The 18,526-nt window shown below is 37.9% G+C and overlaps 2 protein-coding genes across 7 annotated transcripts; both read left to right on the top strand.

Moving 5' to 3' along the window:
* Window positions 1-337: 337 nt before the first annotated feature.
* On the top strand, window positions 338-10,227 carry LOC111321578 (acid-sensing ion channel 2). Of its 5 annotated transcripts, none has more exons than XM_088737286.1 (8): window positions 781-1,306; window positions 1,695-1,844; window positions 2,415-3,393; window positions 4,668-4,821; window positions 5,477-5,536; window positions 5,923-6,067; window positions 6,942-7,033; window positions 7,685-10,227. In XM_088737286.1, the coding sequence occupies exons 3-8, from the start codon at window positions 2,452-2,454 to the stop codon at window positions 7,819-7,821; spliced, it is 1,530 nt and encodes a 509-aa protein (XP_088593412.1). In that variant the 5' UTR covers window positions 781-1,306; window positions 1,695-1,844; window positions 2,415-2,451; the 3' UTR covers window positions 7,822-10,227. The 5 variants fall into 5 exon arrangements, 4 of the variants coding, with proteins under 4 accessions (XP_088593413.1, XP_088593412.1, XP_088593411.1 ...); XM_088737288.1 differs by lacking the exon at window positions 1,695-1,844 and having other exon boundaries at window positions 1,124-1,306; window positions 2,415-2,644; window positions 3,218-3,393; window positions 7,685-10,224; XM_088737287.1 differs by lacking the exons at window positions 781-1,306; window positions 1,695-1,844 and adding an exon at window positions 338-493.
* Window positions 10,228-11,502: 1,275 nt separating this feature from the next.
* Window positions 11,503-18,202, top strand: LOC111321579 (acid-sensing ion channel 2). 2 transcript variants are annotated; one of them, XM_088737291.1, is made up of 7 exons: window positions 11,503-11,828; window positions 13,538-14,515; window positions 14,886-15,039; window positions 15,713-15,772; window positions 16,133-16,277; window positions 17,041-17,132; window positions 17,609-18,202. In XM_088737291.1, exons 2-7 carry the CDS (start codon window positions 13,574-13,576, stop codon window positions 17,743-17,745), a joined length of 1,530 nt encoding a protein of 509 aa, XP_088593417.1. In that variant the 5' UTR covers window positions 11,503-11,828; window positions 13,538-13,573; the 3' UTR covers window positions 17,746-18,202. The 2 variants fall into 2 exon arrangements, with proteins under 2 accessions (XP_088593417.1, XP_088593415.1); XM_088737289.1 differs by lacking the exon at window positions 11,503-11,828 and adding an exon at window positions 12,268-12,380.
* Window positions 18,203-18,526: the final 324 nt, after the last annotated feature.

Genomic DNA, 18,526 nt, shown 5'->3' with positions numbered 1-18,526 from the left:
AGATGGAGAAACTACAAGTGATTTTGATAAAGTTTAGGAAAGAGAGAAAGGCTGGACATATGTTCTCTGTACCTGTGCAAATATTATCGACTTTTGAAAATTTCCATAGTCACGGATTTGTTTAAAGTTTTCAATACGTCAACACACAAAATCTCCCGGGTGGCTACTCGTCCCTTCCTGTGAAGAGTAATTATTTATATATTGTTGATTCATGTAGTTTTTCAATTGATTTAGCTCATTGTCATGTTTCGTAAACATTGAGAATCTAACGACCTTGACCATGCACGTACGTGCTCACCATAAAATCAGATAGCATAAGAAGTGATTGAGTTTTTAAGACAACTTCCTATTTGACTAAAAGATATCGAGGCTGGCACCATGGTTTGGTCTTTTTCTGATTCAAGATTTTAAGGTTATATTTTACTGCATAAATCACTTCAGTATAATCTGTCCTAAGATCAATTGAGAGCTGAGCTAGGGTTACCTCAGAGTGGTAAGTGATACCTCGAAGAAATGACTAAGTAAGCGACGTGGGAGGGTAAGGTTAGTCTTCTTGGATGACTGTGCTATCACCTTAGGCTCTGTGCAAAGACCTCTCCCAAAGTGACGTTCCCCCCCTCCCCCAGCTCCGCTATTCCTCTACAAAAAAGCCTATATTGGGTAATCCATTGATTCACGGTTTGTGCATTGTTACAATTTGCATAAAAAAAGAGCAAAAAATAAATATATATATATATATATATCATAGATCGAATTCAATTCTAAATCCGGTGAAAGACATTTATGAAAAATATTTTCGAGACTTAATATTTGGAAGGAGAATCAAATGCATCTTCAACAGTTAGACTGAATAAAAACTAAGAAAGAACTATGAAATGAGTTAAGTACTGGATCCATCCTACTCGCTTTTGAGCTTGTAATAAAATATGTCACGCTAGCATGATGAATTATATTATAAATAGGATCAGCACCGCGTCCCAAAAATTAAAACAATCTCAAATCAAAAAAAAAAAAAAAAAAAAAAAAGTTTTGGGGGGGATTTTGATATGGAATCAAGCTTGAAAAGAATCAAAACCATGATAATGCAAAATTTTCTCTCTAAGGACAACAAAACTTGTTTTTCACTAAAGGTAAAAATATAGCTTTATTTGAAACATGGTCATCTCAAAACAAATTTTAAATTAAATTAATAATTTAAGAGAGAAAACCCTTGCCTCTAAAGTCGAACATGCACGAAAACAATCGCTCCTTAATAAAGTAAAGAGCGATTCGAAGCTTAACCCTTGAACCCACCGTTCCATGCGAGGTAAATTTTGATTTTACGTTATTTCAAAATTAAAGCCTCACATTTTCGTTAAATTGTTGAACGTGAGGCAAGTATTCATGTGAAAAAGTCAATTCGTAATGCGGAGTAAGGAAAGGGCGCGTGTATATCAAGTAGAATAGGCTTTGTACATGCTCAAATTCCATGTTTATCTAGAAGTTATTTTGATATGCAGAGTGTAATTTTATTATCCCTAAATTTGATAAAGTAAGGTTCGTGTATATCGTTTTCTCTAGTATGAACAGATACTATCTTAAACTTATGTTCTCCATGCATGTATGTTAACTAGATTAATAGCTCATTCACACCAAAGTTTAAACATGTTTAAAGCTGTTTTGTTAAACACGGTTTAAACTTGTTCTCCCCACAGAAGCTGCATAAACTCATGTTCGTCCCTTCAAATGTAGGACATTGAAAATACAATCAATTCCATAGAAAATTCAGTCTTTCAGTACTCAGCTTCTGATTTTCATTCAGTTCAGCCTACTTTAACCAAAGATGTTTTGCTGGTGTAAATCAGGTATAAGTTTGAATGTGTTCAATTTTTTTTAGAATTATGGAGACGAGTTGATATAATATAGAGCGCGAACTTGTAGGTACGGTACCCCACAGTAAAGTAAAGTATATCAGAGAGGGCCAAAATTGGGAAAAAAAGTTGTGAATTACTCCAATATGGACAGATACTGACTAAACTTGTACTCTACTGTGACTTAACCAGAGAATTTAAACAATCCATATACTTATATTAGTTCGCAGTGATCGTCGATGAAAGGAGATAAAATTAATTTTTTCGACTGAATTTACCAGCGTCTTACCCCAATGTTTGACCCTTGTCACAGTTCATAAAAATAAAAACTGCCAAAAACTCAAGACTATTGGGGATTGGGATGCGGGTCATTCCCGAAAAGAACTGTATTATGCAAATAAATATCGTCGGAATATAGCGCGGGTAGTTCGCAGAAGTACAGCAGTAGGCTCCATACGATACACTCAATAGGGAAGTGAAAATCAAGCGAATCGAGAAATTTTCACAACCGTAGATAAATGATTTCCGAATAACAACAATGAAATGTTTTTCTTATGCTCTCAGCCTTCAACCTACAACTAAACAGCTTTCCCTACCATAAATGGTCCCTGTGGAGTCGATGGAGCCTACCACTGCCTCATTTAAGGAACAAGTCGAGTCAAAGCCTTCTCTTTTATCCAAATGGATAGAATTTGCCACAAACGCAACTCTCCATGGGTTACGATATGTCGTCCAATCTTCAATACCAAGTCACAGACGAATGGCGTGGGCACTTTTACTCTTTGCGGCCTCAGGTGCTTATCTGTACAATTCAACAAAAAGCGTGAAAAAATATTTTTCAAGACCAATAAAAACTGAAATTTCGCAAGAAACGCCTCGAAATGGCTTGAAGTTTCCTGCGGTCACAATCTGTAATTTAAATCAGTTCATGAAAACGAAAATAGACACAACTGACGAGGACGATAATTTTGAAAAGCTGGGATTAAATATTAGCGGATGCAATGAAACGAGAAACGTCCGTGGTAATATGACATGTGGTCAAGCTTTATTATGCGTTTTTAATGATTTTGGTCCCTTTCTGGTGAACAACTGCAATATTCCAACTAGGCAGAGAATAATGAGTGTCCTGAATCACACGAAACGTATCTTTAATAAAAAGGAATTCCTTGCTAAGTATGGGCACGACCTCTTTGGCGTTAAAAGCATGAATGGAGGTACGAATCACTGTGTTTTTGAAGACAAGGAACGAATAAAATGCTCAGAACAACACTTTATTCCAATTGTTACAAATGGCGGCATCTGTTACACGTTTAATTCTGGTTATAATGGATCTGCAAAGAGTGAGCTGTTTCGTTCTTTATATGAAGGGTCAGATTTTGGTCTAGCCATTGCTCTCGACGTTCAAACCAATGAGTCCACCTTCAGTAGTTCTTCAAGTGGCTTAGCTATCATTGTACATGACCAGGACACCTATGTAAACTATCATTCTGCGTTTAAAGTCCAGCCCGGCGCACATGCGTCTGTCGCAGTCAAGTTAACCCAGGTGAGAATATATAACTTGAGTCATTTTACCTAACATGCCATCTATGAAGCTGTATCTGCAAAACAAAGAGCAAAAACCTGTCATAATGCTGCTAGACAAATGAATAAAGTGGGTTAGTTTCTAAAGAAACTGTGGTGCTGCGTCGGTGGGGGTAACAAGGTAATTTGGTTAAATCAACTAAGTTAAAATTGTAAATTGGCAACCGTAAAGAGTTAAAAAGCTGACGTTTCGAGCGTTAGCCCCTCGTCGGAGTGAATGGAGGAATTGTGGGTTGCGTGTGGTTTTATTTGCAGAAAGTGGAGCTACGCTATTGATGGCAACATGCTCACGAGAAAAACACGAATGAATTAGTAGAATGAAGAGCGTTCGTTGATATCTAAGGGGTTAAGTAGAGTGCCGATTTAAAAGATAAACTTTTGTTCAACAGTTTTCCGGCTATCTGAGTGACCTAAATGTAAGTAAAGACCGTAGACTGCCATATGCTGCTTCCAATGATTGGGTAGATCAAACCGTCTAACGACTTGTTTTGATGCGCCCTTGCCATTCCTTTCTACGTCGCGAAGGTGTTCTCGGCAGAATCGGTCACCTAGTCGTCTTCCTGTTTCGCCCATGTATGTCTTTTTGCGATAAGTACAAGTTATGCAATAGATGACGTTGGCGGGAGTGCGCGTGAAGTGATCAGTGATAAAAATGGATCGTTTGGGTCTCGATATTTTCTCAGCGTTGTGAATGAAAGGACAAGTTTTGCATCGTGCGTTAGCGCATTTAAAAGTACCGGGTTGATAATTAGTTTATTCCAAACTAATGACCAACCTGACGACTAAAAGCTAGCGCTTGAAACTTCTGCTTTTTAACTCTTTACGGAGGCCAATTTACAATTTCAACTAAGTTGGCATAACCATAATGAAGCTAGGTTTGCCCTCATATCATAAATATGCAAAGTTTCAATTTTGGGTACTAAGGAAAGTCTTCCCCAAAGACGCAACAGCTTAAGCAAAGAACGCTAATAGAATTGATGGAAATATCGGCCTAATTAAAATGCCTTTTGCCGAGAAGCCATCTCGCATGTTTATTGGTCATATTTAACGAAGCTCAACGGTTTTGCCGTATTCTCGTGCACTTACTCGAAGCATCATATCGGGGTAACGGTCTTCATGCATAACAGTCTTCCGTTCCGGGGAGAGGTGAGTCGTGGGTTAGCCTCCTCGCTCCAGCTCACTCTCTCTCTCTCTTTCTCTATCTTGATAGACGCCATTTCATTGTTTTATTTTTAGTACGAAAGACTCCCAAAGCCCTACAGAACAAATTGCAGCGAAGTGGATAGTTTGGCAGGGATCAAGTCATACACGAAGGATGGCTGCATCTATCAGTGTCAGTCAAATCACAGTATGGATAAATGCGGATGCCGAGAAGATTATACTTTACCAGGTTGTATAAATTAATAAATGTTTTCCTTTTGCGAATGAGCTTAAGCCCAGATTTGTATTAAACTATGTATGGGTACCTCGAATTATTTACCTGGTTCGTTCGGTCAAGATATTATCCAGGTTTACATGAAAGTGCTTCGACAGTAAATGATTTATTATCATACGGCATAAGATTTTGCATCACAAAATCGCCTGTTGAATCCACGAGATCTCGCCGTGCCTTCCGTTGTTTTGACCAGCTTAATACCTTTCCTGACTGTATTCTCGTCAGAATTTCCGTCATACATTTTTCCACTTGATAAATATGAATTGCATAGAAGTTATAGAGTGCATAAGCTAGCTACATGCCCTCTTCACATTTTCTGGATGAAAACCGTAGACCCAGGCCCCTCTTCCTTTCACAAGAACGACCTGTGCGTGCACTTGAAATATGGCGAGGAAGATTGTTGCCAATCGGATACACATCGTATGCTCTACAAAAAAACAAGGAAAGTAGTGCCAAAATATTCAAGATTTTCTTCCATAGATTCGCTTTCGGCTCATTTTCTGTTATGATGTAACTTATTCTGAGGGCGTTTTTTCCGCTATTCATTATAGCAATGAAGCATTGCAAAGTTGTGCCCCTGTTTGATGTCTGTATTGATGTTTTCGCCTAGATCTGCGGGGTTTGCCCGTGTGTTCCTTTCAAGACCACCCATGTCTTCAAAAGGCAAAAAGTAAGGAAACTGTTTTTTTTCATAAATCGTTCACACTTCCACGGTGAGCAACAACGCTTATCTGTTGGTTCATTCATTTGGCCGCTTTTCCACTGAATTCCCAGCCAATATGGCAGACGTGACATCATGTGAAAATGTTCTACAGAAAATCGTTATTGTGATCGTGGTTTTCTTTATGAATTGTATTTAAAATATTTCTTGAATTATAGACGAATGTATACTTCACCCGGCACTGTTCATGAATGAAAGATTCCATAATTGATGGACTGATCACGCTCGAACGCGTCACCTTATGAGTGACAGTTCTTTATTGCGACGCCTATGTTAAACGCCGTAGGATGTGCAACATAATTTTTTAATGCTTGTTTTCAATGAATGATTCTCAGGGGAGTTTAACTTGACAGAATGTGACTGCAACAGTGCATGCGAGCAGACGGTTTATGAACCACGAGTCTCATATTCTAAATTTCCGGACAATTCGCTATTAAGGATAATTGGACAAGTTTCTAATTACAGCAAGGAATACCTCAGGTAAGTGAGTATGAGTCATCATATATGTGGTCAATTGACTTTGGATAGAAGAGCGGGAGATGGACAACTCTTAAAGGAGCCAGCATTCTTGAACGAGAAGAGTAGGTGAAATAGAGGTTTTGAACAAGTCTTAAGATTCTCAGTTGCTAAAGAGTCAGTAAGTTGCCTAGCATTTTAAAAATGGTCATCTCATGTTCTGAAAATCCAACGAAGGTTGACACCACTTTTAATCTTTCTGAGTAACCTGCGTGGTCGCTAACTTTTCCTCATAGCATCCCTTGGCGATCCGATTGAAAATTAAGACCCATGATGTAAACGGTCACCAAATGTTCTAAAAATGCAACGAAGGTTGCCACCCCTATTAATCTTGCTGATCACGAATAATCTGGGGGCTCACTTCTCTTCATACCATCCCCCAAATGGCATCAGTCACCAGCTCCGATATGGTAACCAGACCAGCAAGTATTTGTCCACCTTTTCTTGGTCTTTTGAATGCGAGGCTACGTTACCGAGTGGCTTTTCGTACAAGCTGATGACTGCCTTTAAAATGGGTATAGCTTTTTAAGTTTTGGCTCCTTGTTTCCCTGACATTATTAATCAACCCTTTGGTGGCTCCGTTCTTTGACTGAAGTCCTCCGCAAATTCCTAAGACATCATTGAAGGTTTCCTCCAACCTTTTTTTTTTTTTTTTTTGATTTAAGAACAACCACCTCCACTGCTTAACTCTATCAATTGTTATGGTTTTTATCGATTTATTTGCTTTCCTTCCCACCGATCATTGATACCATTTTATCGGTAACCTAAATAAATACCAGATTTTTTTTGTTTCTATCAAATGAACACATTTTTTGTGTTTTCTTTTCCAACTTGTCAGTGAAAACTATGTCTATCTTCAAGTGGGATTTCAATATTTGTCGTACGAGAAACGCGAAGAAGTCCCTAGCTACGGAGAGGAAACCCTTTTTGGTAAGTTAACTATGATGAAGGTCCGCCCCATTTAGAATAAAAAACGCTTTTGCAAAACAAGCGTGCCAAGAAAAAAGGAAAGAAGAGCAGAGATCTACCAACTTTTGCGGCGTTTTCCGGATTTCCTCAATGATTGGATCTATGCCAGAGCAACAGCTGGCTCTACTAATACACTAATACAAATTCGTCGCTTTATTTTTACGGAAAAGACGAAATCTCCCTCCCTTTCTCCCCGCCCCCCCCCCCCCTTCACCACTGAGAATGATCTAAGGATCTAACTTAAACCTTCAGCTTCGCAGTGTGGATTTTTTTCCTGAGGAAAAGAAAAGCAAATAAACACAAAGAAAAAAGGGAAAAACATTCAAGAATAAGACCACTCCACTATTGGCCTGTCGAGAAACAGAAATACTTCTTCTCACCGGACATTTCCCTTAAAGAAGCAAATCATCTTGAAAATATGAAAATTTTTGGGTGTTTCTGAAGTGTTGATAAACATACTCAGACCAGTTTCTTAGAAATAAAAACGCAGGGAGGTGTGCCTTTGGCAGGAAAGTTAATACTGACTTAAAATTATATAGTGCCTCTTCTAGCTTTTTTAGGGTTTTGATAAAAGAAAAAAAAACATATATCACGAAAGTCATTTTTGTTTAGGTGAAGTTGGAGGCAACATGGGTTTGTTCCTCGGATGCAGTTTTCTGACCATCTGTGAGTTCCTCGACTTTCTTTGGGAACTCCTGTTATCCAAGATAAGGCCACGTCCTGTGGCAGTAAACACGGCGCCTGCATAACCAGCACAAATGGATGTTACTTAACAGTTGTGATGTCAGTTTGTACAAATTAACATAACTCATGATATGTGTAATGTCTTGTTTCAAGATAATTTGGCGTATGGGTGAACAGCTAATGTGAAAAGATAGATCACAGAAGAGTGTGTTTTTTATTTCTTTGCTTTTTGTACAATATAGTATTAACCATGTTTAGTTGACTTACCTGAGAGCTAATTTCCAGTATATCACTGGGGAAAATCTCCCCGCTTTTGTGAGCTAAATGCTGGAATCAAAACCTACTTAACTGAAGTAAGACGTAAATGTAGTTCTGCGGCTGTTTCGCAGTGGAGAACAAAAAGAAATTACATACAAACAAAAGAAAGTAGGAGAACATTTTGATCAAAGCGGATCAAGCTGAGACGGCAACTGAATTCCTTTCACAGCTTCTTTTAGGAAACTTATCTCTAATATTTATTCACACTTCCGTTTAAGACTGTAATTGCCCTTTTCACACCCTTTGCTGCCTATGTAGTATATAGCAAAATCAAAATATTTAAGGAGCACATAATAAAACATTATTCATAGAATACGAGATTCGACAACCGTTGAATAAGGCTTATACATTGTGCATAAAGGATTGATTCTCTCGAGCTCTTTATTACTCTGTTTGTTACCAGAATTTACTCTATGATTATTGAGTGATAATATTTCAATATTTATCCCGATTCAAATTCATTAAAATGTCAATGGGGGCATTGAACGTTCCATTATGCAACTCCTGTGAGCATGAGGATTTCGTCTTGGAAACCAGTTTTATCAACATGGCGGTTCCACTTTTTCTGACATTACCAACTTTACTTTGATAATGATTTTGAGATTTTTTCTGATTTAGATGTCGAAACATTATCTTCATAATCAACACTATGGATTTATAAAACAAATGTAATTGTGGATTCAATAAATGAAAAAAAAAACGCACATATGGATACGCGAGTGGAAGACGAGGCAGAGCCAACTGTGTCACTCATGTTCTTACCAAAATTTGACGCCTTCTGTGATCTGTTAGAGAGATTTAGCACCGCTTTTATGTGAAACGTGAACGGCAGTAGTGATCACGTGATCCTGTGTTTCCCGCCATTTTTTCAAGTTTGCCGATGGCGCTTCCATTTCCATGTGAGAATAACCTGTTTCGCGTTTGCTGCGTACGTAAGATTTGCCTTAACTTTTTCTCTTACAGAGTAGAAGCTATTGCCGAATGAAGGGCACCAAAACTATTCCTTACAAGTCATACAAGGGTACCTTCAAATACATCATGACGTGAGCTTATGCGAAGCTAAAACAGCAAGGTTCACGCTATTTACGTGAAACGTGAAAGGACAGGCTGACGTTCGCCGTTTCAAATAAACGCGGTGCTAAATCTCTCTATTACTTTACAGAGCCACGGCAGCATGGAATCGACAAAAATGTTGTCAATGGTGATGTCATCTATGAGTCTTACGGTTCTCCGCCTCCCGGCTAGCTCAATGGATAGACCGCTGGACTGATGTGCGGGAGGTCGAGGGTTCGAGCCTCGGCCGGACCAACACTAACGGTCTTAAAATAATTGAGGAGAATATGCTGCCTTTCTATAACATCAAGAAAGGGTTTAGATATTATAGTCTTCTCGGATACGGACGAATGAATGGAGGTCCTGTCTCCTGCAGGGTTAGGGTAGGAGACGTTTTAAAATTTCCCACGCACGAGATTAGGGAAAGCAGGGTTGGAGTAAGGGTGAGAGCACTCGCCTTCCACCAATGTGTCCCGGGTTTGATTCCCGGACCCGGCGTCATCAGTGGATTGAGTTTGTTGGTTCTCCACTCTGCTCCGAGAGGTTTTTCTCCGGGTACTCCGGTTTTCCCCTCTCCTCAAAAACCATCATCATTTGAATTAATTTAATTTAGAGTTTATTTAGATTTACACACCACCCCACAAGCTGTTCAGCTTTAAACATCATCGTTTCTAAATAAAGGTGTTATTATCATTATTATTATTGTTATTATTATTGTTATTATTATTATTATTATTATTATTTTAGTTTACTGAATTTTTTTTTTTTAGAGAACTGCTTTTTGTGAAAAATCTTTAAGGAAAAATTTATTATTATTATTAAGGACGTCGATCATGTATCGTCAATTTATTTGCTGTTCTGCTGAATGAAGCTGAAGCAAAATAATGCAGACATAAGATGAATTCTGCTACTCTGTAGAACAGTTGTTAATACCGAAGAGATTCAAGACTTTTCTCTCTGCTAGAGACTTTTTAAACTTTTTTTAATATTAATACCTTAATTTGTCTTAATTTTGTTTGTTATCCTGTATTTTTACTGATGAATTATAATAAAATTACAGTTTCTATTATTATTATTATTATTATTATTATTATTATTACTGTGTGATGAATGTCCTCCCTTGGGGTGGGGTGGGATGGGTGGGTTGTTGTCTTGCGTTTTATACATGAGCCTCTGGCTCGGGCAATATGGGTAACCATGCCCCACGTAAAGACATTAAACTTTGATTACTATTACTATTACTATTACTATTACTATAATTACTCCAATAGATCATAGGTATGAACCTATCAAAACGCGTGTACAGAATCGCTCCGCTCACTTATTAGAAATATTATCAGCACTCGAGGATAAACTGTGTCACTTTGCAGCCATATTACATCCTATACTTAGCACAGTCATTTACTAACTTTGTTATCCTTTCTTAAGTCACTTGAAATTCTGCACCTCGCATAGTAGAACTGAGTTTGATGAGAAATCTCTTCTTGTTTATTTAGAGGAACCATTACTTTAAGTTTACGTCATGCACCTGGCAAAAGATTGGGACCAAGAATAGATAAAGGATTTCTAAAGGTCGCGTCTAAATCAGCTTTCGGCGAACTTCTGGCAATGCAACCAGTTATACAAAAAAGGTTTTTATTTATACATTCCCTATGACAACAATGTATTTTTTAGTAAAGAGAAAAGAAAAGTCTCTCTTCGCAAAATCGGGCATTTAAAAAATGCTTTGGTCTTATGATACTTGAATAAAATATCACTGAGCGGTTATTCCTTGTGTTAACTTGAAAAGGTTTCACTCGTTTATATAAATTATAATGACAATTTAAATTTATCCCTTGCTAAGTCCAATCAATGGTGCGTTCTTGTAAAAGAACTGCATTGAAAATCAAAGAAAAACCCAGCCTCCTTTAATTTTTAATGAGTTTTTCATTTCACAGCTGTTAAATTGTAAAGAGTAATGTACTTTCACATAAAAAATTAAATTCAAAACAAAACTAAGGTTTATCTCCATAAATTGTCCGAGTTAGAGGGAGAAACTGCAAGTGACTTTGATAAAGTTTAGGAGAGAGAGAAAGGCTGGATATATGTTCTTTGTACCTGTGCAAACATTATGGACTTTTGAAAATTTCCAGAGTCACGTTTTTTTTATTAAGTTTTCAATACGTCAAAACACACAAAATCTCCCGGGGTGAACATTTGTACCTTTTTGTGAAGAGTAATTATTTATATATTGTTGATTCGTACAGTTTTTCAATTTATTTTGCTCATTGTCATGTTTCGTAAACTTTCAGAGACTAACGACCCTGACCATGCACGTACGTGCTAACCATAAAATCAACATCGGTGGGAAAATTTTTACCGGTAGCATAAGGGGTGATTGAGTTTTTAAGACAACTTCCTCTTTGGCTAGAAGATATCGAGGCTGGCACCATGGTTTAGTCCTTTTCTGATTCAAGATATTGAGGACATATTTTGCTGCATAAATCACTTCAGTCCTGTGATAAGTTGAGAGCTGAGCTAAGGTTACCTGAAAGTGGTAAATTGTACCTCGAAGAAATGACTAAGTAAGCAACGTGGTGGGGGGGGGGGGATAAGATTGTTCTCTTTGGATGACTGTGCCATCACCTTAGGCTCGGTACAAAGACCTCTCCCAAACTGTGGTTTTAGCTCCGCTCTTCCTCCACATAAAAGCCTATAACAGGTAATCCATAGACTTTATATTTGTAAGGAGAAACAAGTGCATCTTCAACAGTTAGACTGAATAAATTCTAGGGAATAATAAGTTATTTAAGTATTCTATTTATCCTACTCGCTTTTGAGCTCAGGGTCAATTACGTCATGCTGGTATAATGGATTATATTATGAAAAGGATCAGTACCACGTCCAAAATCTCAAATTAGAAAAAGTAGTCAAATCAGAAAAAGTAGTTTTTTTAACATAACATCAAGCCTGAAAGGAATCAAAACTATGATAATGCAAAATTTCTCTCGAAAGACAAAACTTACTTTTCACCAAAGGTAGAACTTGAACATTATTTGCTGCCTTGTTTGGGAAAAAAGTATCCTGAAACATGGTCAACTGAATACAAACTAAAATCGAATCAATTATTTAAAAGAGGAAACCCTTAACTCTAAAGTCGAACATGCGCGTAAAACAACCAATTTTTAATAAAGTAGAAAGCGATTTTTTTGTTTGCCAGTGTAAAGATTCGACAGTCTTCGAACCTAAACCTTTAGTCATAGTTCCTTGCAAGGTAAATTTCTATTTTTCGTTAATTCCAAATGAAGCCTCAAGTTTTGTAAAATTATTTCCATGAAATGTTAGACGTAAGGCAAGTATTCAAGTGAAAAAGTCACTTCGTAATAATTATCTCATTCACACCAAAGCTTAAAAATATTTTAAAGCTGTTTTGTCTGTCTGTCGACTTCAAATGTAACGCATAGTAACTACTCGAATTTTATGGAAAATTCAGTTTTTCAGTACTCTGTTTCTGATTTTAACTCAGTTAAACCTACTTTAGCTTAATATGTTTTGCTGGCGTAAATCGGGTATAAGTTTATAAATAGAGGATATTATATGGCCGCGCGGGGATACGAATTTTATCTTCGACTGCTGAAAGTATCTCTCGCGAGTTCGCTGCGCTCACTCGTGAGAGATACTTTCAGCACTCGAAGATAAAATTCGCATCCCCAAGCGGCCATGTAATGTTCTATTTATTATATAGATTTTGATGAAATTTAAAATCAACCGACCGCGCGCCTGAGCGAGAAGCTCTATTGTAATTGGGTAATTATGTTGGTCACCATGGCCACACCAATATCCTGACACTTGAAAGATAAAAATAGTATCTTCACTGCGCGCGGTGAAGATATGATTTTTTAGTAAAAGGAGAAATCCTGGTATTTCATCAGTATCTATATACTAATATACAATACATAGCGCTCAGTTGCAGGTATGGTATCCTGTAGTAACGTATAATATACCAGAGAGAACCAAAAATGGAAAACATTTGTTAATTACTGCAGTATGGACAGATACTAACTAAACTTGTGATCTTCTGTGACTTAAACCGTCCGTCATGCTTATCTTTGTTCCAAGTGATCGTTGGTGAATATGAGATTTTTTTTTTTACTGAATTTACAAAATTTTTAACCCACTATTTAATGCCTGTTAGAGTTCACTGAAAACTGGGATTGGGATGAGAAGTTATTCCCGAAAAGACCTGTATAATGCCAATAAATTTTATCCAAAGATAACATTGGGAAGTTCACTTAAGCTCAGCAATGTGCTCCATACTATATAATACACTCGTTAGGGAAGTCAAAAACACAAGCCAATTGAGAAATTGTCGCATCCGTCGATAAAGGATATCAGAAAAACAGTAAGATATGTTTTTATTCGTGCTTTCAGCCTTCAACGTCCAGCTAACCAACTTCCTACGCCATAATGATCCCTGTGGAGTCGACGGAGCCTGCCACTGCCTCATTTAAGGAAGTGATCAAGTCAAAGTCTCCTCTTTTATCCAAATGGAGAGAATTTGCCACAAACACAACTGTCCATGGGCTTCGATATGTCATCCAAACGTCCCTACCTAGTTATAGACGAATGGTTTGGGCACTTCTACTCGTTGCGGCCTCAGGTGCTTATTTTTACTATTCAACAAGAAGCTTCAAAAAATATTTTTCCAGACCAATAAAAACTGAAATTTCGCAAGAAACGCCTCTGGATGGCTTGAAATTTCCAGCAGTTACAATCTGCAATTTAAATCAGTTCATGAAAATGAAGATAGACACAACTGACGAGGACGAATATTTTGAAAAATTGGGATTAAACATCAGCGGATGCAGTGAAACACGAAGTGTTCGTGGTAATCTGACATGTGGCCAAGCTTTATTATGCGCTTTCGTTGATTTTGGTCCTCTTCTAGTGGACAACTGTGACTTTTCAACCAGGCACAGAATAATGAGTGTCCTTAATCACTCGAAACGTATCTATGACGAAAAAGAATTCCTTTCTAAGTATGGGCATGACCTCTTTGGCGATAGAAGCATGAGTGGACCTTCAAAATACTGTGTTTTTGAAGACGAGGAACAGATAAAATGCTCAGAACAACACTTTGTTCCAATTGTTACAAATGATGGCATCTGTTACACGTTTAATTCTGGTTACAATGGATCTGCGAAGATTGAGCTGTTTCGTTCTTTATATGAAGGTTCAGATCTTGGCCTGGCCATTGCATTAGACGTTCAAACGAATGAGTCCACCTTCAGCAGTTCTTCAAGTGGCTTAAGTGTCATTGTTCATGACCAGGACACCTTTGTAAACTATCACTCTGGGTTTAAAGTCCAGCCCGGCACACATGCGTCTGTCGCAGTCAAGCTGACTCAGGTAAGAATACATACGGCATTTTACTTAAGATGCCATCTATGAAGCTGTATCCGCCAAAAATAAAAAAACAAACAAACAAACCGGCGTAATGCAGCTAGGTTTGCCCTAATATCATCGATATCCAACGTTTCCGAGAAGCCATCTTGCATTTTTATTGATCACATTCGAACAAATCTAAACGGTTTGGCCATTCTTGTGCACTACTGAACTCAGAGTAAATCATATCGAGGTAAGCCTCAATGTAGAGGTCTCAGGAAATAGTTTTCCATTCCGCCGAGAGGCAAGTTTGTGGAGCTCCTCACTCCCCCTCACCCTTACTGTTTCTCTGTCTTGATGTATACTATTTTAAGCTATTTTATTGTTTTTTTAGTACAAAAGACTCCCATCGCCCTATAGAACAAATTGCAGCAAAGTGGATAGTTTGGCAGGGATCAAGTCATATACGAAGGATGGCTGCATCTATCAGTGTCGGTCAAATCACAGCATGGATAAATGCGGATGCCGACGAGATTATGCTTTACCAGGTGGTATAAAATTTTAAATGTTTTTCATTTTCGTTCAAGATATTATTAAGTTTTTTTGAAAAAATGCCTCGTCAGAAAAGCATTTATCAGTAAGACATAAGACACTGTATCGCAGAGTCGCCTGTTGAATCTACGAATACGCTCGCCGTGGCTTCCTTTGCTTTGACCAACTTAATACCTTTTTTGACTGTATTGTTCTCAGAATTGTAGTCAAAGATTTTCCACTTGATAAATACGAATTGCATGAAAATTATAAAGTGCATAAGCTACTGAGCTACATGCCCTCTTCACATTTTTTGGGATTAAGCTGGTAAACCCAGGCCCATCTTGCTGTCATAAGAATGACCCGCGCGAGCCACGGCGAGCGTATTCGTGGATTCAACAGACGACTCTGTGATGCAATTTCTTATGTCTTACTGATAAATGCTTTTCGTGCCCTTGATGTATGGCTTGCAAGGTTGTTGCTATTCGGATGCACATCGAGAGCTCTACAAAAAAAAACAAAAGAAATTAGTGAGAAATTCTTATAAGACTCTCTTGCATATATTCGCTTTCAACTCATTTTGTGCTGTGATGTAACTTATTAAGAAGGCGTTTCTTCCAGCACTACCGTAATGAATCATTCCAAAGTTGTGCGCCTTTTTTTAATGCCCCTATTGATGTTTTCGTCTAGATCTGCGGGGTTTGCCAGTGTGTTCCTTTCAAGACCGTCCATGTCTTCAAAAAGCAAAAAGTAAGGAAACGATTGTTTTTAATAAATCGTTCTCACTCCCCCAGTGACCAGTTACACTCGTCTGTTGGTTCATTAATTTGGCCGCTATTTCACTAAATTTCAAGCCAATATGGCAGCCATGACATCGCGTGAAAGCGTTTTACAGAAAATCGTTATTTTTATTGTGATTCTCTTCTTGAATTAGAGACGAATTTAGACTTCACTTGACACTGTACTTGAATGAACTGGGTGATTGATTTTCTCCTATGTTCGAAGGCGTCACCTTCCTAGAGATAATTCTTCACTGGCGACGCCTATATTAAACACCGTAGAATGTGCGATAAATTTTTCAGTGTTTGTTTATTAATGAATGACTTTCAGAGGAGTTTAACCTGACAGAATGTGACTGCAATACTGCATGCGAGCAGACGGTTTATGAATCACGTGTCTCATATTCTAAATTTCCGGACAATACGCTGTTAAGGATTATTGGACAAACTTATAACTACAGCAAGGAATACCTCAGGTAAGTTAGCCATCATATAAGTGGTCAGCTGACTTTGGATGGAAGAGGGGGTGAAGGAGAACTCTTAAAGGAGCCAGCATTCTTGAGTGAGAATAAAATGTGAAATCGAGGCTCTGAGCATGATGTTTTCAGATTCTCAATTGCTAAAGAGTCAGTAAGTTACCTAGTATTTCAAAAATGGTCATCCGATGATCTGAAATTCCAACGAAGATTGCCACCACTTTTTGTCCTCCTGAGTAACCTGCGTGGTAGCTCACTTTTCCTCATAACATCCCTTGGCGATCCGATTGAAAATAGGACCCAGAAAATTGCATTCTTTTGCTGCGATAACAGTCTTTTGGAACCCAGACCGGCAGGTACTGATCAACTTTGGGTTGGTCTTTTGAATGTGTGGCCAGGTTACCGAGTGGCTTTTTGTACAAGCTGACTCTCTTTTAAATGGTTATAGCTTTTTAATTTTTGGCTCCTTTTTTCCCTGACATTATTAATGAACTCTCTGATTCCTCCTTTTTTGACTGGAGTGCACTGCAAATTTCTAAGACATCTTTGAAGGTTTCCTCCAACCTTTTTTCTTTTTTAAGAACAGCCACCCTGCTACTAAACTCTCTCAATTGTTATGATCTTTATAGATCCTTTGGTTTTCCTTCTCACCAATGCAATCATTGATACTATTTTCCTGTTGACTTTGTTAAAATAAATACTAGTAATATTTTTGTTTCTATCAGATGAATACATTTTTGTGTTTTCTTTTTCAATTTGTAAGTGAGAACTTTGTCTATCTTCAAGTGGGATTTCAGTATTTGTCTTATGAGAAACGCGAAGATGTTCCTAGCCACACGAATGAGAGCCTCTTTGGTAAGTCAAGAATCATGAGGAAGATCGACCCCATTTAAAATCAAAAACGCTTTTGTCGACCAATCCTGCAAAGAAAAAAAGAAAAAAGAAACGGAAAGCAAAAATTTACCGACTTTAGTGGCGTTTTCCAGATTTTCTCAGTGATTGGATCTATGCCAGAGTAACAGCTGGCTCTACTAAAACCAATTCGTCGCTGTATTTTCACAGAAAAAACGAAATCACCCTCCCTCCCTTTCTCCCCGCCCCCTCCCCTCTTCCCCACTACTTTAAAGGATCTAACCCTAACCTTCAGCTTCGCACTGCGTGGATTTTTTCTTAAGAAAAAGCAAAACAAATAAACACTAAGAAAAAAGGGGAAAACATTCAAGAAAAAGACCAATCCGCTATTGGCCTGTCGAGATAAATTAATATTTCTTCTCATCTGACATTACCCTTAAAGAAACAAAAACGTATATCATGAAAGTAATTTTTTTTAGGTGAGCTTGGAGGCAACATGGGTTTGTTCCTCGGGTGCAGTGTTCTGACCATCTGTGAGTTCCTCGACTTTCTTTGGGAACTCCTGCTATCCAAGATAAGGCCACATCCTGTAGCAGTAAATACGACGCCTGCATAACCAGCGCAAATAGCTGTTACTAAACAGTTGTGATGTCAGTTTATGCAAATTAAGTTAAACATAACTCAAGATAAGTGTGGCGTATGGGTGAACAGCTAATGGGAAAGGAAACCTTTATTTACTTGTTTATTTAGAGTAATCATTACTTTAAGTTTACGTTACGCACCTGGTATAGGAAACACGTATCTCGTATTTCAGCCCTGCGCATGCATTGCTGCAGGAGTGCGCTGAAATGTTGACTTTTTATTAACATCTAATAAACTTATCATCGATGGTATAACTGAGAGTCAGTGTGCATGTTTCACAACCTGATTAATCAGGCCAAAGCTAGCTTACGATAAGTGTTCCTTCGTTCTTTATTTTGTTTGTTTGTTTGCGTCGTGTTTTATACATAGTTCATGGGAATGCTGCAAAGTTGGAATGAATTCAATAAATAACACAGAAGTATCAGCACAAACCTTGTGGCCCAATATTGTGACACCCACCTTTAATCAGTGCTATGTTTGCCAGGAAAGCATTTCTTCACATTTGTCAATTTAATAACCCGGAAGTCCTTCATTTTCGTAAAATTCTAATCCATTTTGTAAAAACTGGAAAGCTTATTTAAACAAACCAAGGTGAAAAAGGTATGCAGTTTTACAAAATGCTTTCGGTAGGTCCACGTCGACTGATTTTGAATGACTTGGATGGCATATCTGTAAGTAATCATGTTGACAAACCACTGTTAGAACATAGCTAGCAGAGTCGTGCAATCAAATTCATTATACGTGAGCGTGCTCAA

Source organism: Stylophora pistillata, chromosome 10 (assembly GCF_964205215.1).
Source record: "Stylophora pistillata chromosome 10, jaStyPist1.2, whole genome shotgun sequence".
NCBI classification, from domain to species: domain Eukaryota; kingdom Metazoa; phylum Cnidaria; class Anthozoa; order Scleractinia; family Pocilloporidae; genus Stylophora; species Stylophora pistillata.
Note: the sequence above shows the minus strand (reverse complement) of the source record. Positions and strands in the feature narration are given on the sequence as shown.